Source organism: Mus musculus, chromosome 14 (genome assembly GCF_000001635.26).
Source record: "Mus musculus strain C57BL/6J chromosome 14, GRCm38.p6 C57BL/6J".
In the NCBI taxonomy this organism is placed as follows: domain Eukaryota; kingdom Metazoa; phylum Chordata; class Mammalia; order Rodentia; family Muridae; genus Mus; species Mus musculus.
In genome coordinates, this window is record NC_000080.6 from 70,682,189 (window position 1) to 70,703,429 (window position 21,241).

Sequence of the window (21,241 nt, forward strand, 5' to 3'; positions counted from 1 at the left end):
TATGAAAAGAAGGGGTTATTCAGATGTTTTTGGTCACTGTTGAAACAACCGAGAAGACTTGTCCCATTTCTACTCTCTGTTCTCAGATAAAAATTTAGTACAGGGCCAGATTACTTCTTGAGCCTCTAGGGTTTATTGCAGTACCTAAATCCACCATGAGGAGACGCCCAAGTGCTGTGTAGAAGGTAGTCCGACACCGCATGTCTGTCAGGTTGGACTGATTGTTAATACCCAAAAATGAAAAGTGCTCGCTCTATTAAAAAAAAAAAAAGAAAACAAGTTAAAAAGGTAAAAACAAGGGTTAAGAGGTAGAAGGCAAGTCAGTAATTTCAGAATTACTGAGCCCTTACACACTAGCCCCATGGTCATTCTTAAAGGATACAAGGATGCTTCTCTTTTTAAAGTTATTGTGGCTGTTATTACTGGTTTATCCCAAGTATATACAGCAGTAGGTGACTTTAATACAGGTCAGGCCTGCATCCTGACCCCAAAAGCAGTTCTGTGATGGGAGTGTAATCTGGCAGAGATGCAGGACTCAACTGAAATACTTGCTTAGCAGTGCTGAGGAAGTGTATGAGGGTGGATGGAGGCTGGGATCACTCACCGTGTGATTGTTCAGCATGAACTGTACAGCGCTAAGCTTCACTAACTTCCTTACGCTACTGTATGTAAAGACAAAGGGTCACAGTCAAGGAAAGTACAGCACAAACTAAGCAATGGTCCAGCGTGAGGATGCTTTCCCCAAGTAACTTATTTTCTAAGCCATATGAGCACAGTGCTGCCAAGTAAGAAGTGTTTGTTAGTATTTAATTAATACGAGAACACCCATACCAAACTGCTACTTTTAAGAAAATCAGTACCACAGAAACTTCTTAGAACCGGATTATCCTACAGGAGCTCCTTCTGGCAGGGATTTCAAGAGGGACTTTATGCCTTAAAGCCCTACCTGAGTATCCACTGTGCATTGTGAACAGCCTCCTCTCTCACTCTGAAAAGGTACTAGCTATAAACAGTCTTTTGAAGAAGTGAGGAAAAGTTGTTTAAGAAATGGTACAGTAGTTCCTGTACTTGCTGGCTCCCGACTGTGGAGTGATCCAAACTTTACAGTAGACATTGTTTAAATCCAGGCTAGCAAGCCACTACTTCTGTGAGAGAGCCTGGTGTCAGGATGCTTACACTGAAGAGCCATGAGGCTTTTTCCCCACTATGGATGCTAAAAGCTTAGTTAGAGAACATGCCAGAGAGCTGTACTCTGGGTGTCTAGTATTTATTTATAAATCTTAGGACTAGTCAGTGATAAATCTGTAGTCAACTATTATATTGTGTGGTGCCTCACTTTTAGGGACTTGGACTTATTCTAGATTCTGTGTACATATTGCCTTGGGTGCCAGGAAAACAGAAGACACCCAAGCACAAGCAGGAGACCATGCACACTCTGTGTCGCTCAGAGTCTAGTTTAAAGGATATCCGATGGAGAGGTCATTGAGGAGCTGCAGTGTCTTGGAGGTGATTGGCTCACAACGACCCCAGTACTTCAAGTTGGTGATGCTGAAGGACAAAAAGAAAAAAGAAGCAAGAGAGACTTTGGCTGTGTTTGATTCCCTTGAGGAGAAAGAAGAAACTCATCAGTCACCACACATCTGCATCACCAATTCACAGACATCACGACCACAGGAAAAAAAAAAAGGGTATAAAATCTCTGTACTTACATTTGGTTGACTAGAAAAATTATCCTTCAGATAATCTTCACTACTTGGTTCCAAAGCTACACTGGCCCATACCCAGGCCCTTGGAATTCTGGGGCACTCCAGGGCTGATTTCTGCAGCAAGGGTAAGAGATTTCTGCGGCAGTGATAACATGCAGACGTATGCAACTCTGCACCTGCACCATCCACTGTCAGCTGCAGAACTCTAGTAGCCCTTGCTTCTGGGTTCTTGGCTGGCAGAGTCCTTTAGACCCCCTTTGCTTTTCCGTTTTAAATTATTAACCAGCTCATAGATATCAGTATTTAGGCTGGGACAGTTGCAAGGAAGCAAAATGGTACTTTGCACACAGCCCTGGGTTATTAATATTTGACTCCTAGTGTGTACTTTGATAAATTGAGCTCCTTAAGAGGAAAATGTAACCAAGGGACATAACTTAAAAACAACAAAAACAAAAACAGAAAAAGGGCCAATTAGGAGCACTGACTTTGGAGACATTCAAATAGCAGGAGCAAATTTTGGAGACTCAAGACTCCTGAAGGAAATGATGTTTCCTGAAAACAGTACACCCATGTGAGAGTGAGGCTTTCCCCATGGGCATGGGGCAGGCATTCCTTATGGAAATCAGCACCAGAAAACAAATGCTAGACAGCTCAGTGGTGGAGAGTGAAAGGACGAACACCAACCACCAGGGAGCAGCTCCAGCTCCATTTTGTTAGTGCCGTGACAGGATTTGAACTATGATTCCAGAGGCTAAAGAGAAGATTCGGCAAAATTCTACACAAGCCTGGAATGCTCTGGGGCCGGGCCATATCTAAGCACAGCGTGTCACACACTCAAATGCACAATTCTCTGACGCAAACGATCAAGGCTGGAATAGTAGGGCAGTAGCAACGCAGTGCCTGGGTCACTGCTCAGCTGCACAGGACAGCAGGGCCCCTTGCTGACGGTGAGCCGCAACACTTACACTTTTCCTATGAAGACACTCAGCACCATCGTCTCGTCATTCAATCCCAGAACTTCTGAGAGTCGGCGGTACAGCTGGTATCATGCAAAGTCAGAGAAGATAATCAGACGACACAGATCAGAACTATTTATTATAAACCCAAGCTCTCTAAAATATGTCCACACTCAGGGTGTAAGATGTCAGACAGTCCTGGGAAGCATGGACTGAAGGGACAGGCTAGGTTCAATGTTCTAAATTCTAGATGGAGGCAGCGTTCTCTTATTGGTCCCCTTCAATCCTGAAATTCTCCTAACACTGCCAAAACCACCGGCTGTTCCCTACATCAATTCATGTATGGAGACTAAGAACTGCCAATTTGGGGAAGTACAACAGATGTTTCGACTGGCCATTTGTTAAGCATATGGAGCACTAGAGAAACAGGCCCAATGTATTGATTATTCTGAAAACATTTGGACTACCCAGTACTGGAAATCTGGACCCTTACTGTAACTGTGATCAACTGTTCCCCTCCATCAGCAACTCCACATCTGAGAAGGGAAAAACAGAGCTGTGAGTCTGTTACCTTTGAGGATTTCTGCACCTGATCCCCAATGTAGATCTTACGAAACTGCTCAAAAAAACTCAGCATGGCCAATTCAAGCTTCTCATTACCAGCCTGAGCCAAGCGGGAATCTGTCAGGTTCATAAGCTGGAGCACCCTGGAAAAAGAGGAGCAATGATTCTCTCAAAAGCACTATAAACAATGTAAGCTAGCTCAAAATCATCAAACACTTTGGAAATTGTCTTTTCTGCCGGCACTAAATGTTGGTGAGGAATCTAAGTCTCTACTTAAAGACAAATATTAAAGTAATCATCTTTTTCTGGAATTTCCATGAGACTGTGGATGGAACAATCTTCTGCATTCTAATTCATCTATACAGATGATGGGATTGGACTAGCCCACTGCTCTTAATCTTCCTTTCTCACGGAGCCTTGAGAGGAAGGGAGACACATGGCAGAAAGCTCATGGCAGTAATTACTTCCAAGGATGAACAGTAGATAGACTACCTGTGACTTCACTCTTTTGCTCTGTACCCATCTTTGCCAAACAAGTAGAATAAGTAAGAATGGCATTTTTATAGGTGAATTAATTGGCATTTTACAGAATGAAGATAGCAACTATTTGTGGCATATGAGTAAATATCAGATTCACTTACTGTGTTGCAAACCCAAGGGGACAGCCTACAAGACACTGTCTAAACTGTATTTATTATGATACATATGTGGTATCAGAAAGACACTCTGATTCTACGCTTAGGGCACCTTTGTTCACTACCTTTAGGAATCACTAGCGGGACAATACCATGTACATTTTTGCCACAGAAAAGGCAAAAGAACATCTGATAAACAACATGGGGTAGAAAGACACAAATGGGAATGTTTCAGAAGACTCAGGCTTACAGACTGAGTGTCTAGGGACCAATACTATGTAAGACACAGGTTCCTGGGTGTCCCCCCTAGGAAGGACATCTGAAAAGCTCACAATGTTTAAAGGTGGCATCTCTCTGTAGGGCTCCATAATCATTTTAAAGCACACACCAACATTCTGGCCCCTTCCTCTTGCACCTGCACTCTTACAGTAATGTACAGTAGCTTTCTAGAAGCTGAAGGGTATGTGGTATTACCACACACTGATGCAGAGAGATTCCTGGTATCCTCTACATGACAGAGGTTTGAAAATTGTTGACTAATTTTTCTCATAAACACCTTTCTTGTTTATTCATTTATTTGTTTCTGAGATTGAATCTAGAGCCTTCAGTATGCTAGGCATGTGCGTTCCTACCAACCTGTATCCTCAGCCCCTTTTTTTCATTTGAGACAGAATCTTCTGTTTCAGTCTTTTCTGAGTAGCTAGAATTACAGGCCTATGCCACCACACTGGTCTTACAAGTATTTGTGTTTGCATGTAATGGGCTTATTACCATAGTAAAATGACCTTTATTTATTTATTTATTTATTTATTTATTTATAGACAAGGCTTCATTATATAGGCTTGGGTGGCCTAGAGCTCATTATGTAGACTGGCCTGGCCTTGAAGTCAGAGATCTACTTATTCTTCTTCCCCACTTTAACTTAGAAAACTTTCAGTTGCTTTTAACACTCACTTAGTAGAATTTTTTCTAAGAAAGATTTATTATACACTGTAGCTGTCCTCAGACACTTCAGAAGAGGGCGTTAGATCTTGCTACGGATGGTTGTGAGCCACCATGTGGTTGCTGGGATCTGAACTCAGGACCTTTGGAAGAGCAGGCAGTGCTCTTAATCGCTGAGCCATCTCACCAGCCCCGCCCCCCCTTAATAAAGGAGAACTACAGATACAAAATAATGTGCAGTCCTGTGGGTCAACAAGGGCATGGCTACAGGAGTGCTGCCACTTTTGGTGAGACCAAGGAACCAGTTTCCTCTTAGATGAATCAGCACTACAAATACAGCCTACTCTCTAACCCCAGACACTACCCCTGAACAGATCAATGGTTATCCTCTCAGTTTTCCTAATTCTAGACAACATTTCCATGTTGATCACTGCTAAAATGTTTTCAGTATAAGTCACAGGCAGAGTTCTTACTGCATGCACAAAAGAAAGCTGGCTAGAGCAGCAGCAGGTCTACGTCCTCATGGGCATTCAGCTGCTGAAGAAGACCTTGTGGAGTTGATGGGAAGTGTAAGTAGGGCCCTAACGGGTACTCAGTAGTCAGGTAGAATGAAATGCTTCCATAGGGTACACTTACCGACAGACAAGCTCACCATCCATTGCATCTTGCTCATCAGTGCTGGCAAAAGAAACTCGGCCACCAATCACAGCTCCAATGATATAGACTAACCACGTCAGTCGTCCTGGAGTAGGAAAAAGACTCTTTAGTGACTACCTTCTTGCCACTGTTGTAAGACACTTCTTACTAGAAGGCTTCTTAATCTCGAGAATCCCCCAGTAAATCTTACTTTTCTGATAGAAGATGGCTACCAATTTACTCTGGTAGGTTGATACTCAGAGGAAAGTGATCAGATAATCAACATTCCTACATCATACAAGCAGTATTTTAGCAATGTAATAGTTCTTAATTATTCTGTCCTAGTCCTCGGTGGCACTTGTTCATTCATTCACTCTGTGCATGGACGTGATAGAAGGTAATAAATTCTTTTTTTTTTTTTTTTGGTAGGGGAGCAAAGGGAGGCAGAGAAAGGCAAAGGGGACTGACAGTACCTATGCTCACTGCACACTGCACTCACCCTCCTGCACTGCAATGTCCATTGGGCTGGCACTGGCACTCTGCAGCAGTTCTTGGTACGACTGGGCCGACTGGTCAAATAGCTGCACAAGGAGCGCGCATGTCTTCTCATACTCACAACGCCCGATGGTGGACAGCTGGTCCAGCTGTTGCTGGACCAGACCTGTATCTTCCAGGGGATCTTCCAGGCCATCCCTACTCCCAAGAAAGAAGGCAGCTCTCTTTAATTCAATGACACAGCAGCTCTTTCTTCTTAACGATAGAGGAGCAACATTAATTTTACCCAAGGAAGGACATTTAAAAAGTTTATGACAGATGTCTTGGTCCCAGCATCAGATAGTTTATTGACCTTGAATCTTCCCAATTCCTTAGTATTTGTCTAATATTGAACCTGGCAGTCTTATGCTTCTAACCCTTCTTGTGTTTTCCTTTTATTTAATTAAAATTTTTTTTTCCTCTGAGACAGGGTTTCTCTGTGTAGCCCTGGCTGTCCTTGATCTAGAGATTCACCTGCCTCTATCTCCTGGGTGCTGGGATTAAAGGTGTGTACCACTATAACCCAGCTTATTTAAAATTCTTTTAAAAATTACATTTTAAACTATTACTATGTATGCATGCATGCTAAATAAAGTGTGCATATGTAGATCAGAGGACAGTCTAAAGGAATCAGTTCTTTCCTTTTACCAAGTGGGTCCTGGAAATTGACGGATTGATTGGTTAGAGGCCAGCACATTTTTTCTCACTGAGTCATTTTGAAGGCCCAGAAAGAGTAACTTCTTTTCCCTTCCTTTTTTTTTATTTTTTATAATTTGTTTTTGTGGTGCTGGGATTGAACTTGGTGCATGTCAGGCAAGTACTATATTGCTGAACTACCCTAGGCCAATCTTTGTGATTACTTTGGAGACTCTAAACACATATTCCCGTAATTGAAGTTATTGTGGTCAAATGAGTTTAGGGAATTCAAAAACTTTCATGAGGAAGGCCCTATGTTTTTCCCGGCAATGCAAAAATTTAGATGAACCCCATATCTTATCAAACCCAACCTTGCTATACAAAAAAAACCACATAACTGTAAGAATAATCATACTAAGTACAATTTAAAAAAATTTTTTACAAAGCCTATTTAATAGGCTTGGTGTATACCCAATTTTGCTATGTATACTTTGGTACCAAACGGGTAGTTTAGCTTCTCACCTCTGGTTTCTGAATTGTGGCTCTGTACCAGGTCTTGCCTTATCTACTATTCTTCAGAGATTTCAGAACACTCTGTCCTATGGTCCTATCTCTACTGTTCTACAGTAGCATGGCAATGCCAGCAACAGCAGCAGCCTTTCCACATGCCACATACAGTGTTAACTTGCATGAGTTCTCATAAGATCACACGGTAGTCTTATTACTATTTGTTGTTTATAAGAAAAGGAAATGCAGGAACATGCCCAAGCGTATAGCTATTAAAACTGGCCTAGAATCTCTGCACACTTCTCCATCCCTAGCACTGCTTCATGGAAGCCAAATGATTGGAGGAAGGCTTTCCAGTGAACTTCACAAATGCCCCTATTTTGAAATGACTCAAGTCATAAACAGTTAAGACCACAAACGTGGGCCTGAAGATGACTCAGCAGATAAAGGCACTTGATGTCAAGCCTGATGGTGTGAGTTCGGCCCCTGGGACTACATGGTTGAAGAAGAAACAAATAGACACACAGACACAGAAATATTCACCAACCATAGACTAAAGACAACTGAATGTCCTTGACTCTGAGCAAATAAAGGATAAAATCCAAACAACCCCCAAAACCACAAACAAAAATGCCAACAATAAAATATCACAAACAAACCCAAACATTGTAGACCCAGATCCAAGTATATTATGAGAAATGTAATCAACAGATATGAGAAAGGTCCCTAAAGAAAGGCGATTTGATTTAATATAAGACATGCCTTAAAATGCCTGACAATTTTCTTTTTTTTTAAAAGATGTATGTATGTATGTATGTATGTATATATGTATGTGAGTACACTGTCGCTCTTCTAAATCACACCAGAAGAGGGCATCAGATCCCATTACAGATGATTGTGGGCCACCATGTGGTTGCTGGGAATTGAACTCAGGACCCCCGAGAAGAGCAGTCAGTGCTCTTAACCACTGAGCTATCTCTCCAGCCAATTTTCTTTTTAAAAATAATTTAATTATCTTTATTTTATGGGCATTGGTGTTTTACCTGCATCCATGGCAATGTGAGGGTGTTAGATCGCCAGGAACTGGAGTTACAGACAGCTGTGAGCTGCTACATGGGTGTTGGGTATCGAACCTGGGTTCTTTTGGAAGAACAGCCAGTGCTCTTAACTGCTGAGCCTTCTCTCTAGCCACTGTCAGACATTTCTTTATTTTATGGGTTTCTGGTTCAGTTAGTAGTCAAAGTAGATGAGAACTTTTATGCTAACATGATAAACCAATGATAAGCTTGCTAGAATTACATCTTCTTGCAAGCTCTGAAATTAAGAGTCAGTTATGACTTGACCTTGTCATCTCCTTTTTCTACTTATTTCTTTAGGAAGTCTCACTAAATTCCATACTTAGGCATTCTATCTTTTACTTCCTGGGTCCTATAAACAGTTCTCACATTTAAAAAATATCAGTAGAAGGGCAAGCACATGCAGTATGTTTGTATACATACAGCTGTGAATGTTGATACAAAAGGACATGAACAAGGTATTAGAGGGAAAGACAAAGACAGATGGCCACAAACATAGTGCGAACGCACGGCTCCCTTTGCTCACATTTGGGCCCTGATTTCTAGTAAATCTGACACAAGTCTGTTGGTAAGGGAATGTGGTGGTAGTACGTTTCCTTACCTCAGAATGATGTGCACAGATTCCAAGCGGGATGTGATATAGGCTTTGGTAACCTCAGGAGTATATGTTTCCAGCATATGGGGCTCTGTGGCTTTGACATATGGTACAGAGGCTGCCAGCCGCTGCCATAGGCTCAGGAGATAGTGCACACTATTTGGGGCAAATTCCCAGTGCTAAGACCAACAAAAGAACACAGGCATATTTTTCATTTCTGTACACAAAATCCCAGGCCATCTGACACAAAGAATAACAAAGTAAGTTTTATTTACTCACGTCTGTGAGTAAAGGGCTCACATCTGTGTATGCTAACTCATTTAGCAGATACTAGCTGTGGTGGTTTTAAACATCCTCCCTGAGCCTGGGCATTTAAACGCTTGATCGGTCACCAGTTGGTAATGCTGTTTGGGAAGGTTTAGGTGAAGTCTTGTTGGAGGGAGTCTGTCTGTTACAGCAGCAGGGTTTTCAGAGTTCATAGCTTTGTCCAAGTTCACTCTCAGCTTCCTGATCCTGCCACCGTGCTTGTCCCTTGCTGCTTGCCTCTACCACCATGGACTCTTTTGATTGATTGGTTTCTTTTAAGACAGAGTCTCATTACCTAGCTCTGGATGACCTGGAACGCACTACATAGATGAAGCTCACCGGGATTCTCCTGCCTCTGTCTCCTGAGTGCTGCGATTAAAGACAAGTACCACATAATAGACTCAGCTCTCTGGAACCATAAACCAAGCAAACTCTTCCTTCTATAAGTTGCTTTTAGTTATGGTATTTCATTACGCCAGCAAAAAAGTAATGCATACACTAGTATTTCAGATCCAAGAGTTTAATGAGATAGAAGGTGCTTTGGTGCTGGCTATATAAATCCAGGTGACAAGGAAAGATGCATGAAAGTGGGTCGAAGACATCAGAATGCAGGAAAATTGCTGGTCAGCTTCTAAGAAATTATGAGATGGCAAGGTCCCACTCTGAAACTAGTGAGCCAGAAATCACAGGGATGAGACTCAAGCTCTCAGATGAATGCTGTACAATATAAATCACACAGCAAGAGACCCTCAATGTGCTGCTACATGAAGAGTGACTGAGAGAGAGAGAGAGAGAGAGAGAGAGTGTGGGTGGGGGAACGCCGGGAGGCACACCCCTACTTTCTCTCACTCTTCAGTCTAGGTCCCTGCTCTATCCTCTGCTTTTCAGAGAGATAAAAAGACTTCTCTTAGTACTGGATGTAACCGAGGGCTTTAAGTAGGTAGTGAGCACTCTACTACTGAGTCATGTCCTTAGCCCTTCTCAATTTTAAATACTGTCCTTTTAATTTCTACACGTTCCTTTAATCAAAGTTGCTGAACTGCATTTCTTGTGGTGCTAGGATCAAATGCAGTCTCACAGATATGAGACAAGTGTTTTACCACTGAACTACAACTCCAGCCCTTTCCTCACACTCATAAATGTGAATAGTCTAGGATAGGAACTCCTTTGCAGGGTATGCTATAGATATAAACTATTCTTTTCCCTTCCTGTGATTCTGAAGACTGAAATCAGAACTCACACATACCAGGGACGTGTTCAGCACTAAGCTATACTCCAACTTCAATAATGTTTTTATAGGGTTGAAATTAGTATGTAAGAGAAGAGATCCCAATAATTAAACAGAAAGACACAGTGATCAGAGACAAACCTGTAGGCTGGTCACTGTGAAGTTGGCTATCAATCGGATAACATCAGGGTAGTTTTCCACTTTTACCAGTTCTCCCAGTTGGTAGTTACTCTTTAACCGAGCCAGTAGTCTGCAGAACTCATGGTAATTGTTTGGGTCTGATAAACTCTGGCAATGGCATAGGAAGAAAATGGAACATGTTAACACCACACTCCAAGAATGACATGTGCTTGGCATGGCAAGGGGAAGGGCAAGAATCTATTTTTCAGCTTCTGGGATGCAAATAATCATGATTCAGAACAACACAGTTACAGAAGGCTTGAAAACAAGTAAAACACTCCTTTTAAATGGTTTGATCACATTTATTATCCCATCAACTCAAAACATGTACCCATGAGACAGGACCATTAGCCTCAAGTGGCCAAGGATGAAACAGGACCCAGAGGGATCCTACTTCTTGCCTAATGATGCAAAGGTGATTAATGGCAGAAATGGGCATCATCTCAGATATATTTGCTTCTTACAGATCAAAGGGACGCTAGTGAATTTCATCTCTATGTATGTTGAAATGGTTGCTAAGTGAAGCACCTTAGTTTTTTATCAACAAAAGCTGAACAAGTGTTTCACACTGTATCTTAGATGTTTATTATATACTAGTATATAATTATATCCAGAGCTATAAAAAATGTAAATTAACAGTACATTTGCATTTCCTTATGAATTAATATTATTCTCTACTAGTGATCAGGACAGAAACTTTGTTTTATTCCCTTATACAACCCTGGCACATAGTAAATCTTAATACAGTTTGCTGAATGAATAAAGGCATTTTTAAAGAGAGGGACAAAGTTAAGTATATTTAAAAACCCACTGATGTAGAATTTTTTCTTTTCCAATTATAGAGGATATTGGAAGAAAGTGGTATTTAAAGGGAAAAAAGCCATCAAATTCTGGAATGTATTTTTAGAAAAAAAAGTATTTCCCTTCCAAACTAAAGAAAGTGTTGCATGTTAGGTCACTCATATCAATGGTAAACACTGAGAAACAAAACCAACCTTTAGATTCTTAATTTCTTGAGGGAAACAATTTCTTTTCCCCCCAAAATTCTTGGCTCCATCTTTGCTGGCTTGTATCTGGTTTGTATCTTGAATAGCCCAAGCTCCTCTCTGGAGCAAATCCTTACCACAACTACCCACTTGTCTTCCATTTGTAGCCTTAATGAACTTCATTCAGACTTCTACAGCCAGCCATATACTAATTCAGTATATAGATTCTCAGAAATCTTACCTGTGGATTTTCCAGTATTCGTTTAACACCATCAACAAGATGAGAGAGAAACTTGGCCCTCTCAGCATTGTTAAATAGGGATCTCCGGACTGAGGCAATCTGTACTAAGCAGGACAATACCTGCAAGCAAAGCGCAGCACACACACTCAGTAAGACTGACAGCCATGGCCTCTGTAATACTCATTAGCTTTATCAAAGAAAGAAGTATCCCACCCGAGTTCATCACAGCAACGTCCCATGGCTACATTGAGCTTGGAAAATTCCCTTAGATAGTATTTCTGACTACTCCAATCACTTCGTTGATCCCTCTTTATATATACTTAAGCCTTAAAAATGCTAAGCAACTTATAGTTTCAATAAAGCTTGAGGTTTAGATTTTTTGTTTTAATAAAATCAAATTCTGCTTACAGAACTGATAAAATAATCAGGCCAAATTCATGTCCTGAAAAAGTGTTTTCTTTCCTTTCCCACTGCACTAGCTCTTTGCTGTTTGTCCTTCCAGATCTAGGTTCAGGTCTTTTCTTATAATCCATTCCCAGGAAGGTGGAGACTTGTCGGCAGCAGCACAGCTGTTGCTCTAGCTGTGGCCTGGCTTCAGATATAGGGAAGCACTAGGAGGTTGGAAGGCACAGAGACAAGGGTGCTCTCCTTCCACTCCCACTGCACCACAACAGGTAACAACAGTTTCCTTTGTAAACTGCCATAGCTTTTGCTGTAATGCTGTCTCCTAGCATATAGGCTGAGCTCTCCTAGGCCTCCACTCTCACCAGCCCCAAAGGGCATGTGTCACCTGCCTTGCTGGGTCACTGTGACTTGCCTCATTGTAAAAAGTCTGTTTTCACTGACTGTTCCTCCTGACCGTGCTGTATCTTCCTGAAGTGATTTACACTCATTACTTTACTGTGTTCCTATGTATATTTCATGTACAACAGTATTTAAGGCCACAGATCCCTGGACCTACTAGCTTTTAGAGCTTGAATGACCTTCCAACTCAAGGTTAAGCTACTGCTTTAAAGAACAGACATACCACTCCTGACAGCATCTCAATGCTTTTTAGGAGAAAGGCACATTGGTCTTCCATTTTATCACTTATCACTATGTAACTTTGGCCCCAGGGACTTTTTCTTCTTCTTTCCCTCAAACTTGTTATGAGGGAGAAAGGATGACTTTGAATTTCCAAGACAGTGGCCTCTATTCCCCATGTGCTGGGATTACAGCGATCCCTGAAGGATTGTAAAAACACCTCAGGCCAGTCTCAAAGTTTAGCTAGACTCAAATGAATCGTCACACACTAGCCTGTGGCAAACACTAGGTTTATAGACAAGATGGGACACAAAGAGCCGACAGCCATAAACAGACCAGAGAAAGAAGAATAAATAAAAACAATGAAGACCCTGCTACTAGATAGAACCTTCAGGACAGCCGCAGTATCATCTGGGTAACTAATCCTAGTGTGTTCTGTTTCTTTCCCTTTAAGGCAGGTTTTTCTATGTAGCCCTGGCTGTTCTTAAGCTTGCTATACAGACAAAGCTATCTTGGAACAGAGATCGTTCTACCATCTGGCTCACTTCTACGATTTTGGAAACAAAATAGACCCACCACTTGTGCACCGGCACCACTTGTGCACCAGCACCATTTGTGCACCGGCACTACCTTCTAGAGACAGGTGTGCTTTACAAGCTGTGGTTCTGACTTACCAAAGGTGAGAACGAGGGAGGAATGGAATGATACAGGTCAAAAAACAGCTGCAGAGTCGAAGAATCTAAGAATGCTAGGAGACAAAAAGATAAAGCACATGCCTTTACTATGCCTGCATAGCCTACATGCATTTTTCTCTGCATTATATATTAGGGACCATAGTCTTCTGATTATCTGTCAAAGAAGTATCATTTTCTCAGAAAGTGATAAACTAGTAGAGATTGTCTTCTTCTTTCCTCTAGGTTAAGAAAAAGTACCAATTTAAAGTTCTCTACGAAGTGTTTGTCTTTCTGACTCTCAAGGGGCTTTAGATAATCTTAAACCCCCTTTCCACATGTTTGTCCTTAGGAAAAAACACAAGCTGAAATTCTTTTGTTATTTTTTGTTTTTCTAAGACAAGAGACTTGCCATGCATTCTGGCCTTGAACCTGGGATCCTCCTGTATCAGCTGGAACCACAGGTTAAGTGACACTGCATGACATTGTTTTTAAGAAACAGAAATAGTGGCTAGAGAGATGGCTAACCAGTTAAAAGCACTTGATAATCTTCCATAGGACCTGGGATCAGTTCCTAGCATCCACATGGTGGCTCACAATTGTCTATAACTCCAGTTCCTGCAGATCTAATATCCTCTTTTGGCTTCTAGGGTACCAGGCACACAAGTGGCACACAGATATAGATGTAAGTAAAATACCATACTCATAAAATTAAAAAACAAACACCCCCCCCCCCAACAAATTGTCTAGGTGGAGGAGTTATTCAGTAACTTTAAGTTCTCCATGAATTTACTACTCCATTAACCCTTAGCATGTTGTAAACAAACGCATGAAAACATGAAATTTTGTTCAAAGTAAATAATGAATTACAATGCTTCTCTGGATTATCCTACAGACACAGGGCAGGCAGATTTTGACTTAGGTTGGAGCTCTCTGTTACCTGATCTCCAGCTGGTGGGGATCTGCACTGTACACAGGTCGTCTGAGGACTCATCAGTAGATGTGCCGATAAAATCAAAGTTCAGACAGTTGTGGGTGAGTTTGAGCAGTTGCATTAGCAAGCCATGCTGACTTTCATCATTCAAGTTCAGATTCTTTCCTGATGCCTGGAAAAATTGTCACACAATGAGCTTCAAATAATTCTCTCTTCCTAGGTTCAGAAGTAGGCTATTAAGCCGCAAAAGGAAAACTGTACTTGAGCATAGTAAGATGTTTTTACTCCAGAAAGATGCTGTACTTCTTTTGTTTTGTTTTTCAAGACAGGGTTTCTCTGTGTAGCCCTGGATGTCTTAGAACTCACTCTGTAGTCCAGGCTGGCCTCAAACTCAAGAGGGTGTTTGATCCAAGTGCTGGGATCAAAGGCGGCATGTACCACCACTGCCCAGCTGATGCTACACTTTTCTTTTTCTTTTTTTAAAGATTTATTTATTTATTATATGTAAGTACACTGTAGTTGTCTTCAGACACACTCCAGAAGAGGGCATCAGATCTCATTACGGGTGGTTGTGAGCCACCATGTGGTTGCTGGGATTTGAACTCAGGACCTTTGGAAGAGCAGTCAGTGCTCTTAACCACTGAGCCATCTCTCCAGCCCCCAATGCTACACTTCTATAATACAATGTTATTGTGAAAACTCTACTCTCTCTTTTAGTATTAACATGCATGTAAAACTATTAAGCTGATATTTAGAGAAATTCCCTGCTTAACACTTATTCTTCATATGTTGTAGTCATAATGGCTACATTATGGGAATCATAAGCAATATGGGGTGTGGCAGTTAGATGTTTCATCTTAGTAATTTCTAGGCACAGTTGAAATCAAACAATGGACAGACTTCAAAGTAAGCTTTATAATTCTTTCCTCTTTGTAAAACCATCATTAACAAAATATTTTTCTTTTCTTCTTTTCTTTCTTTTCTTTTCTTCCTTCCTTCCTTTTTTTTTGGGGGGGGGGGGTTTGAGACAGGGTTTCTCTGTGTAGTCCTGGCTGTCCTAGAACCCAGAAATCTGCCTGCCTCTGCCTCCCAAGTGCTGGGATTGAAGGCATGTGCCACCACTGCCTGGCCAAAATATTTTTTCTCTAATGAGAATTAAAACAAAGTTATTCCTGGATATTACATATTTATCTGCAGTGTATTTGTAGACTTACAGCTAGATTCGGAACCATAATAACTGTGGTAGCAGTTTCCAAGGAACTGGGGGTGGGGGTGGGGCTCAGAGTTTTCGAATCATTTTTGATAGGATTAGGGAAGAGGATTTGATCCTTAGTTTTCTCAAAAGCTAATTCTCTCAGTGGATGCCATGGCTTTGTTGGTACCACAGCTTTGGTAGCTTGCTGGACAAAGGAACATTATAAATTTCGAGTATAACCCCCAAAATGGGTATCATTAATAGGAACACAGAAACAATACAAATTTGTTTCTGAAGCTAAACTTGGAAAAGGTCAGAAACTGAGAATAAAAACACTTAAGAGTGAACCAAAAAGCCAGAGGCTGTCCCTCATTAGCTCTCCATGTTGAAAAAGCCACCTGACCTTGTTATAAATGTGTAGGACTGACTCTCCCCATCCCTTTCTCAGTCTCTCTGAGACATGGCCTTATTCTGTAGCCTAGGCATGTTGTATCGTGCAGGGTTTCTGTGGTACTGGCGACTGAACCCAGACAGGCTCTCATGCATGGTAGTAAAGTTTTCTACCTGACTTTTTTGATTAATTCAATGCTATCAATAAATGAAATTAAAACCAGCTCTCTATTTAAAGCAGATAATTTCCTTACGGGATACTGCCTCACCCTTCAGGTTATAAAATCTAAGTGGATCCTAAAAGATTTAAACCCTACTCCTCTTTACAGATGTTGCTTGTTGATTTGCTGCTGTCAACTCAGCAGGGAACAGAAGTCACCTAGTTTTGTATGGTAACATATGGTAACAATGTAATCTGAACCTGCTCACAAAACACTTAAGAATCTAAACACCATAAAGCTAACATGTTTCCATTCTGTATAGAGACTTTTTATGTGGCTATGAAACAACAAACAGAAAACCTCTAACTTTGTAGTAAACTAGATCCCCTGAAGACAGAAACAAGAAATATCTAGTTCATCTACTGCTTTTTACCTGGAGGAACAGCTTTAAAGTAGGGAAACCACTCAACCTTTCTCTAAGTCAGTGATCAACCTGGCTAGTGCTTCTCCATCTCCAGATGTATATAACATGACAGATGATGGGCTCAGTTAGGTGCTGACCATTGACAAATCCCATTCACTTTTACGAAAGTGAATAATTCCTAGTTCATGAAAAGGAACTAGGAATTATGACCTAATTTATAACCATACCTGTTTTAGTAAATTGCAGGAAAGTGTGAAGATATCAAACAGTGATGAGTCTCGGAAAGAAGAGGCTATTTTTCTGTGTTTGGTTAAAGGATGAGTTGTGTCTGCCTGCGTAAGAAAGAATAAACCAATGCAAGTTTTAAAATTACTTGGGGTAGCGGGAGTTCACATAGATTTTAAATAAACCAGAAAGATTTCCAAATAACACAATATAAACACAAAACTCATTTTTATGGCTTATCAGATCAAGTAGGATGATGTGAAGTGGGGGGCAGGGGGGCTCTCTTGTCTATGACCTCAAATTTCTCTATTGTATAGAGGAAGCAAAACTGCACACATTATTGGCATATATTGCTAGCAATTGCTACCATGTCATACCATGGCTTAGTTACAAAACCAGACACAGTAGCAAGGCTGGACTTTGGTAAATTAGCCCATCAGGGCTGAAGCAACTGAATAATTTCAAAATAGCCATCAACAGCCATGAACTTGAATAAAGGAACAGCCTGCAGCCTCACTTCATTCTCTAACCTACTTTAACATGGAAATGAGAACTTGAATGGGTCCAAGGGTCGATCATTTCATTGTTTTTTTTCCCCCCCAGCAGCTACAGAACAGAATGTCCTGTGTTTTTAACACACAGTAGATACTCAACAAGTGGAATAAAAGAATGAAGGTTGTCTATGATACTTGTAATTGTAACCACTCACTGAAAACTTAAATTTCTTCTATTTATTGATCGGTTCATCTAAGAGGGTCTCACTTTGTTTTGGTCACATTGAAGAGTCATATATAGTAAAAGTTTCCATAATGTCACCTCTAGGTTCAAACAGGAATGGTAAAGAGAAGTATATTTTCTGATTTAAATGTGACAACCAATAAGTAATGGAGAATTACTTAGAGAATCAAAATATTCCAATTCTATTGTCCATGTCACTGTGTTATATATGTCTTACATGATGAAGCTATGCTTTTTTGCTTTTGAAACAGGTCTCACTATGTAACCCTGGCTGTCTTAGAACTTGTTATGTAGACCAACCACGCTGTCCTTGACTTCACGGAGATCCCTCCATTGTGCTGGGACTCCAAGCGTGTGCCACCATGTCAGACAATTGCTACTATATATATCTATATATCTATATCTATCTATCTATCTATCTATCTATCTATCTATCTATCTATCTATCTATCTCTCTATCTATCTATCTATAGTTCCATATACTGCTGTACGTAACAAGCACGCTAACTATGTCAATCCAATTTTCATTTTCACCCCTTCTCCTAACGTGGCAACTGAGCTGTAGCACCTGCTGCTTGTAGACAAGTGCTCTCCATGGAGCGATATCCCTTACCCCGATCACTTAAGAAAAACCTAGATAGTTTTCAAAAAATACCAACATTTGTGTATTTGGAGAGTGAGGAAGAAGCACTGAAAGAGAGAACATTAGGCCCATGGTCTTTGTATTTAGTTAATGGATGCTCTCTTCACTGTACTGTAGCAGTAGTTGAATAGTCCATTATTAACACAGGGTTTGGTGTATGACTATCTAGACTCAAATTAAGTTTAACTGTGAAACTGTAAACAAATTATCATATATCTCAGTTTCCTCATCTAAAAAATGGGAGCCACGATACCCACCTCATAAGACTGTTGAGAATAAAATTAGTTAACTTTCATTAAAGAGCTTAGAATGGTGGCTGGCCAATCATAATTACTCAAAAGGTTAAGCTATTGGTACTTTGATAACTACTGCTTACAATGGCAACTGCATCTAAGAGATAAAACAACAGGACTTCCAATTTCAGCAGGCTGTAATATAGAGCATTAAAAGAGTACCAACTTACAGTTAAAAATACTAGTTCTCAGGGTTAATAAACAGCTGCATAATTATTAGCAATAGCAACAGTAATGCCAATGTAATTAATATGCTGGCAACCTAAGTGTGAGATGTTATAACTAATATCAATATTGGTTTGTTCAATAATTATAAAACTCTAGCTAAATAAAGAAACAATAAAGCCCAAGCAAAAAGAAAAAGGCAGGAGGAGGAGGAGGAAGAGAAAGAGGAGAACAACAGCCACTGGTGTTTCCTCTGCAATATTTGGTGACATCAGTGACTACTTGAAAGAATGACTGGTAAAGGAATTATTTTATTCACTATGAAAAGATTCCCAGCAAGATCTTCAGTAGTAACACATGGGGAATGACCTCGATTGAGTCATAGATTTTAAAAGTGTACTTTATCTTTTTTTGCTTGTTTCTGAGACAGGATCTCTAGTCCAGGTTCTCATTCTGTCTACACCTGCCCTCTGCTGGGATTCAGACAAGGGTATCACTATGCCTAGTGTGTGAGTCTAATAAGGACCAGGGTCTGGTGCATGTTCTCTAAGCACTTCACCAACTGACCAAACCCTTCAGCCTGGGGACTGACTTTTAATAACTTTAGTAGATCCTCCCACATTCTGGTATGGTTTTGACATAGGATCATCATTTTCATCTCTAAAAAGAACACTGATGCTAATAAGGAGAACTTATATGGGATAGTAATTTACTTTGATAATCTCAGAGATCAGAATCTCTGGTGGGTCAGGATAAAGAGTGATGTGGGTTGCTTTTACAGAGGAAAACCGAATGGATTTATTTTGTTCCAAGAAGGCATTAATCACTTACCGCAAAAGCACACAACTGCCAAAAAAGATCACCCCACACACAGCAGAAAGCACCAATACTAAGAAAAAAAATGTGTCACTTACTTCAATAAGGAAGGCTGTAGCACTTACTTGATTAATTTCATTGGTGAGCTGAGATAAAATTGTGACGCCAATGATGCAGTATTCAACACTGTCCTGGTAAGCAAACACACAGGAGAAAGTTGGTATGGCTTGGCTTTGGAATGTACTCATACTACTAGATTTCAGATTCCTTGTCAACCAAAAGAACGGCCTAGAGAAGGCAGCAAGCAATTAGTTTCAGCCAGTTGTCTTGTGGAGCACAGAAACCACCTTCTACTAAAATTTAAAAAAAAGAAAAAAGAAAAAAAAAAAGAATAAGACTGCTGCATTTGACCTTATAAATTTGGAAGTTTATCAAAGTACCACAGCATAAACATTAAAAGAGAAGCTATAAAACATATCTCTGTAAGGTCAATGATAAATAACAAAGTTTTAAGAGAGACTGTTTACAACAATTAATAAAAAGGTGAAGATGGAGGCTGGAGAGACAGTTCAGCAGTTTCCCACAGGACCTGGGTTCAAGTCCCAGAACCAACATGGAGGTTCGTAATCATTTCTAACTCCATTCCCAGGGAATACCAAGCAGACACTGGGTCTGCAGACATTTATGTAGGTAAACATTCACATCCATTGGACAGGAAATTCACAGAAGAATAAAGCAACATGTGAACACATAAAAACTTGTTCTGCTCACTCATAATCCAAATAACACTGTTAAATCATTTTACCTAAAACCAAAAATCTTAGCTTCTAGAGCTGGGCCACAGGATGAGTCTATTCTTTTTTTTTTTAAAGGTTTATTTATTTATTTTTATGTATATGAGTACATGCACAGCTGGTTGTGAGCCTTCATATGGTTGTTGGGAATTGAATTTTTAGGACCTCTGCTTGCTCTGGTTGCTCTGGTCGCCCCACTTGCTCAGTCCCTGCTCGCTCAGGCCCAAAGATTTATTAAGTACACTCTAGCTGTCTTCAGACGCATCAGAAGAGGGCCTCAGATATCTTTTCGGGTGGTTGTGAGCCACCATGTGGTTGCTGGGATTTGAACTCAGGACCTTCGGAAGAGCAGTCGGTGCTCTTACCCGCTGAGCCATCTCGCCAGCCCAGGATGAGTCTATTCTTAAAAACTGAACTTTTTTGAAGATAATTTGGAAATATTTTTGAAAGCCAGAATACTTTTATCTGTCTAACAGATTAACTTTAAGGTTAGTTCACCTGACAGATAGCAAAATGTGACAAGATGTGTGTGCTGTGATAATTACTGAATACCTGATAGCTCCTAACTAAAGCAAACTAAATGTTCATTTATAGAACACCAGTTAATTCATTTATTGCATTTTAGTTTGGTACAGTGTGTAGGTATCTTCAGAATAGACAGGATTTATGCTAATATGCAAAAATGATCACACAGGTTAAAAAAAGATGCTGAAGAGTATTTTAGATAAAGATGTTTTATGTACTTTTTAAAAAGACGACAAGCTGTGGAGACTCCCCACTTTTATCAAGGCACATCTGTGTGGACAGAGCCACACTCACAGAGGGACAGCTTACCTGCAGGAACCTTGTGACGTCTGTGATTGCGTTTCTGAAGACATAGTCATCCTTCTGGCAGTCAAACCAGCCCAGCTTTGTGATCCTGGCATACAGCTGGATGAGGGCTTGAGTCACGAAAGTTGCCAACTTTGGCCGAGTGGCAAGGTAGTTGAGCACATAGTTCCCTGTGAAATGACACAGTGCATGTTAAGGAGGCCTGAAACA

The 21,241-nt window shown here is 40.6% G+C and overlaps 1 protein-coding gene across 5 annotated transcripts in view; it reads right to left on the reverse strand.

Annotated features, from left to right (window-relative positions):
• Nucleotides 1-21,241, reverse strand: part of Xpo7 (exportin 7) — a 108,739-nt gene that overhangs the window by 20,063 nt on the left and 67,435 nt on the right. For 3 of the 5 annotated variants that reach the window (XM_030247914.1, XM_006519359.4, XM_011245132.3), the window contains 15 exons: nucleotides 21,035-21,201; nucleotides 19,505-19,597; nucleotides 16,754-16,858; nucleotides 14,363-14,528; nucleotides 13,426-13,499; nucleotides 11,729-11,848; nucleotides 10,463-10,609; nucleotides 8,794-8,966; nucleotides 5,939-6,132; nucleotides 5,440-5,545; nucleotides 3,234-3,369; nucleotides 2,672-2,745; nucleotides 1,468-1,548; nucleotides 605-668; nucleotides 145-253 (listed from right to left, as the gene is read on the reverse strand). In XM_030247914.1, coding sequence (XP_030103774.1) covers nucleotides 145-253; nucleotides 605-668; nucleotides 1,468-1,548; nucleotides 2,672-2,745; nucleotides 3,234-3,369; nucleotides 5,440-5,545; nucleotides 5,939-6,132; nucleotides 8,794-8,966; nucleotides 10,463-10,609; nucleotides 11,729-11,848; nucleotides 13,426-13,499; nucleotides 14,363-14,528; nucleotides 16,754-16,858; nucleotides 19,505-19,597; nucleotides 21,035-21,201 — 1,809 coding nt within the window. The remainder of the gene's footprint in view (nucleotides 1-144; nucleotides 254-604; nucleotides 669-1,467; nucleotides 1,549-2,671; nucleotides 2,746-3,233; nucleotides 3,370-5,439; nucleotides 5,546-5,938; nucleotides 6,133-8,793; nucleotides 8,967-10,462; nucleotides 10,610-11,728; nucleotides 11,849-13,425; nucleotides 13,500-14,362; nucleotides 14,529-16,753; nucleotides 16,859-19,504; nucleotides 19,598-21,034; nucleotides 21,202-21,241) is intronic. The other 2 variants (NM_023045.3, NM_001359888.1) reach the window with 1 other exon arrangement.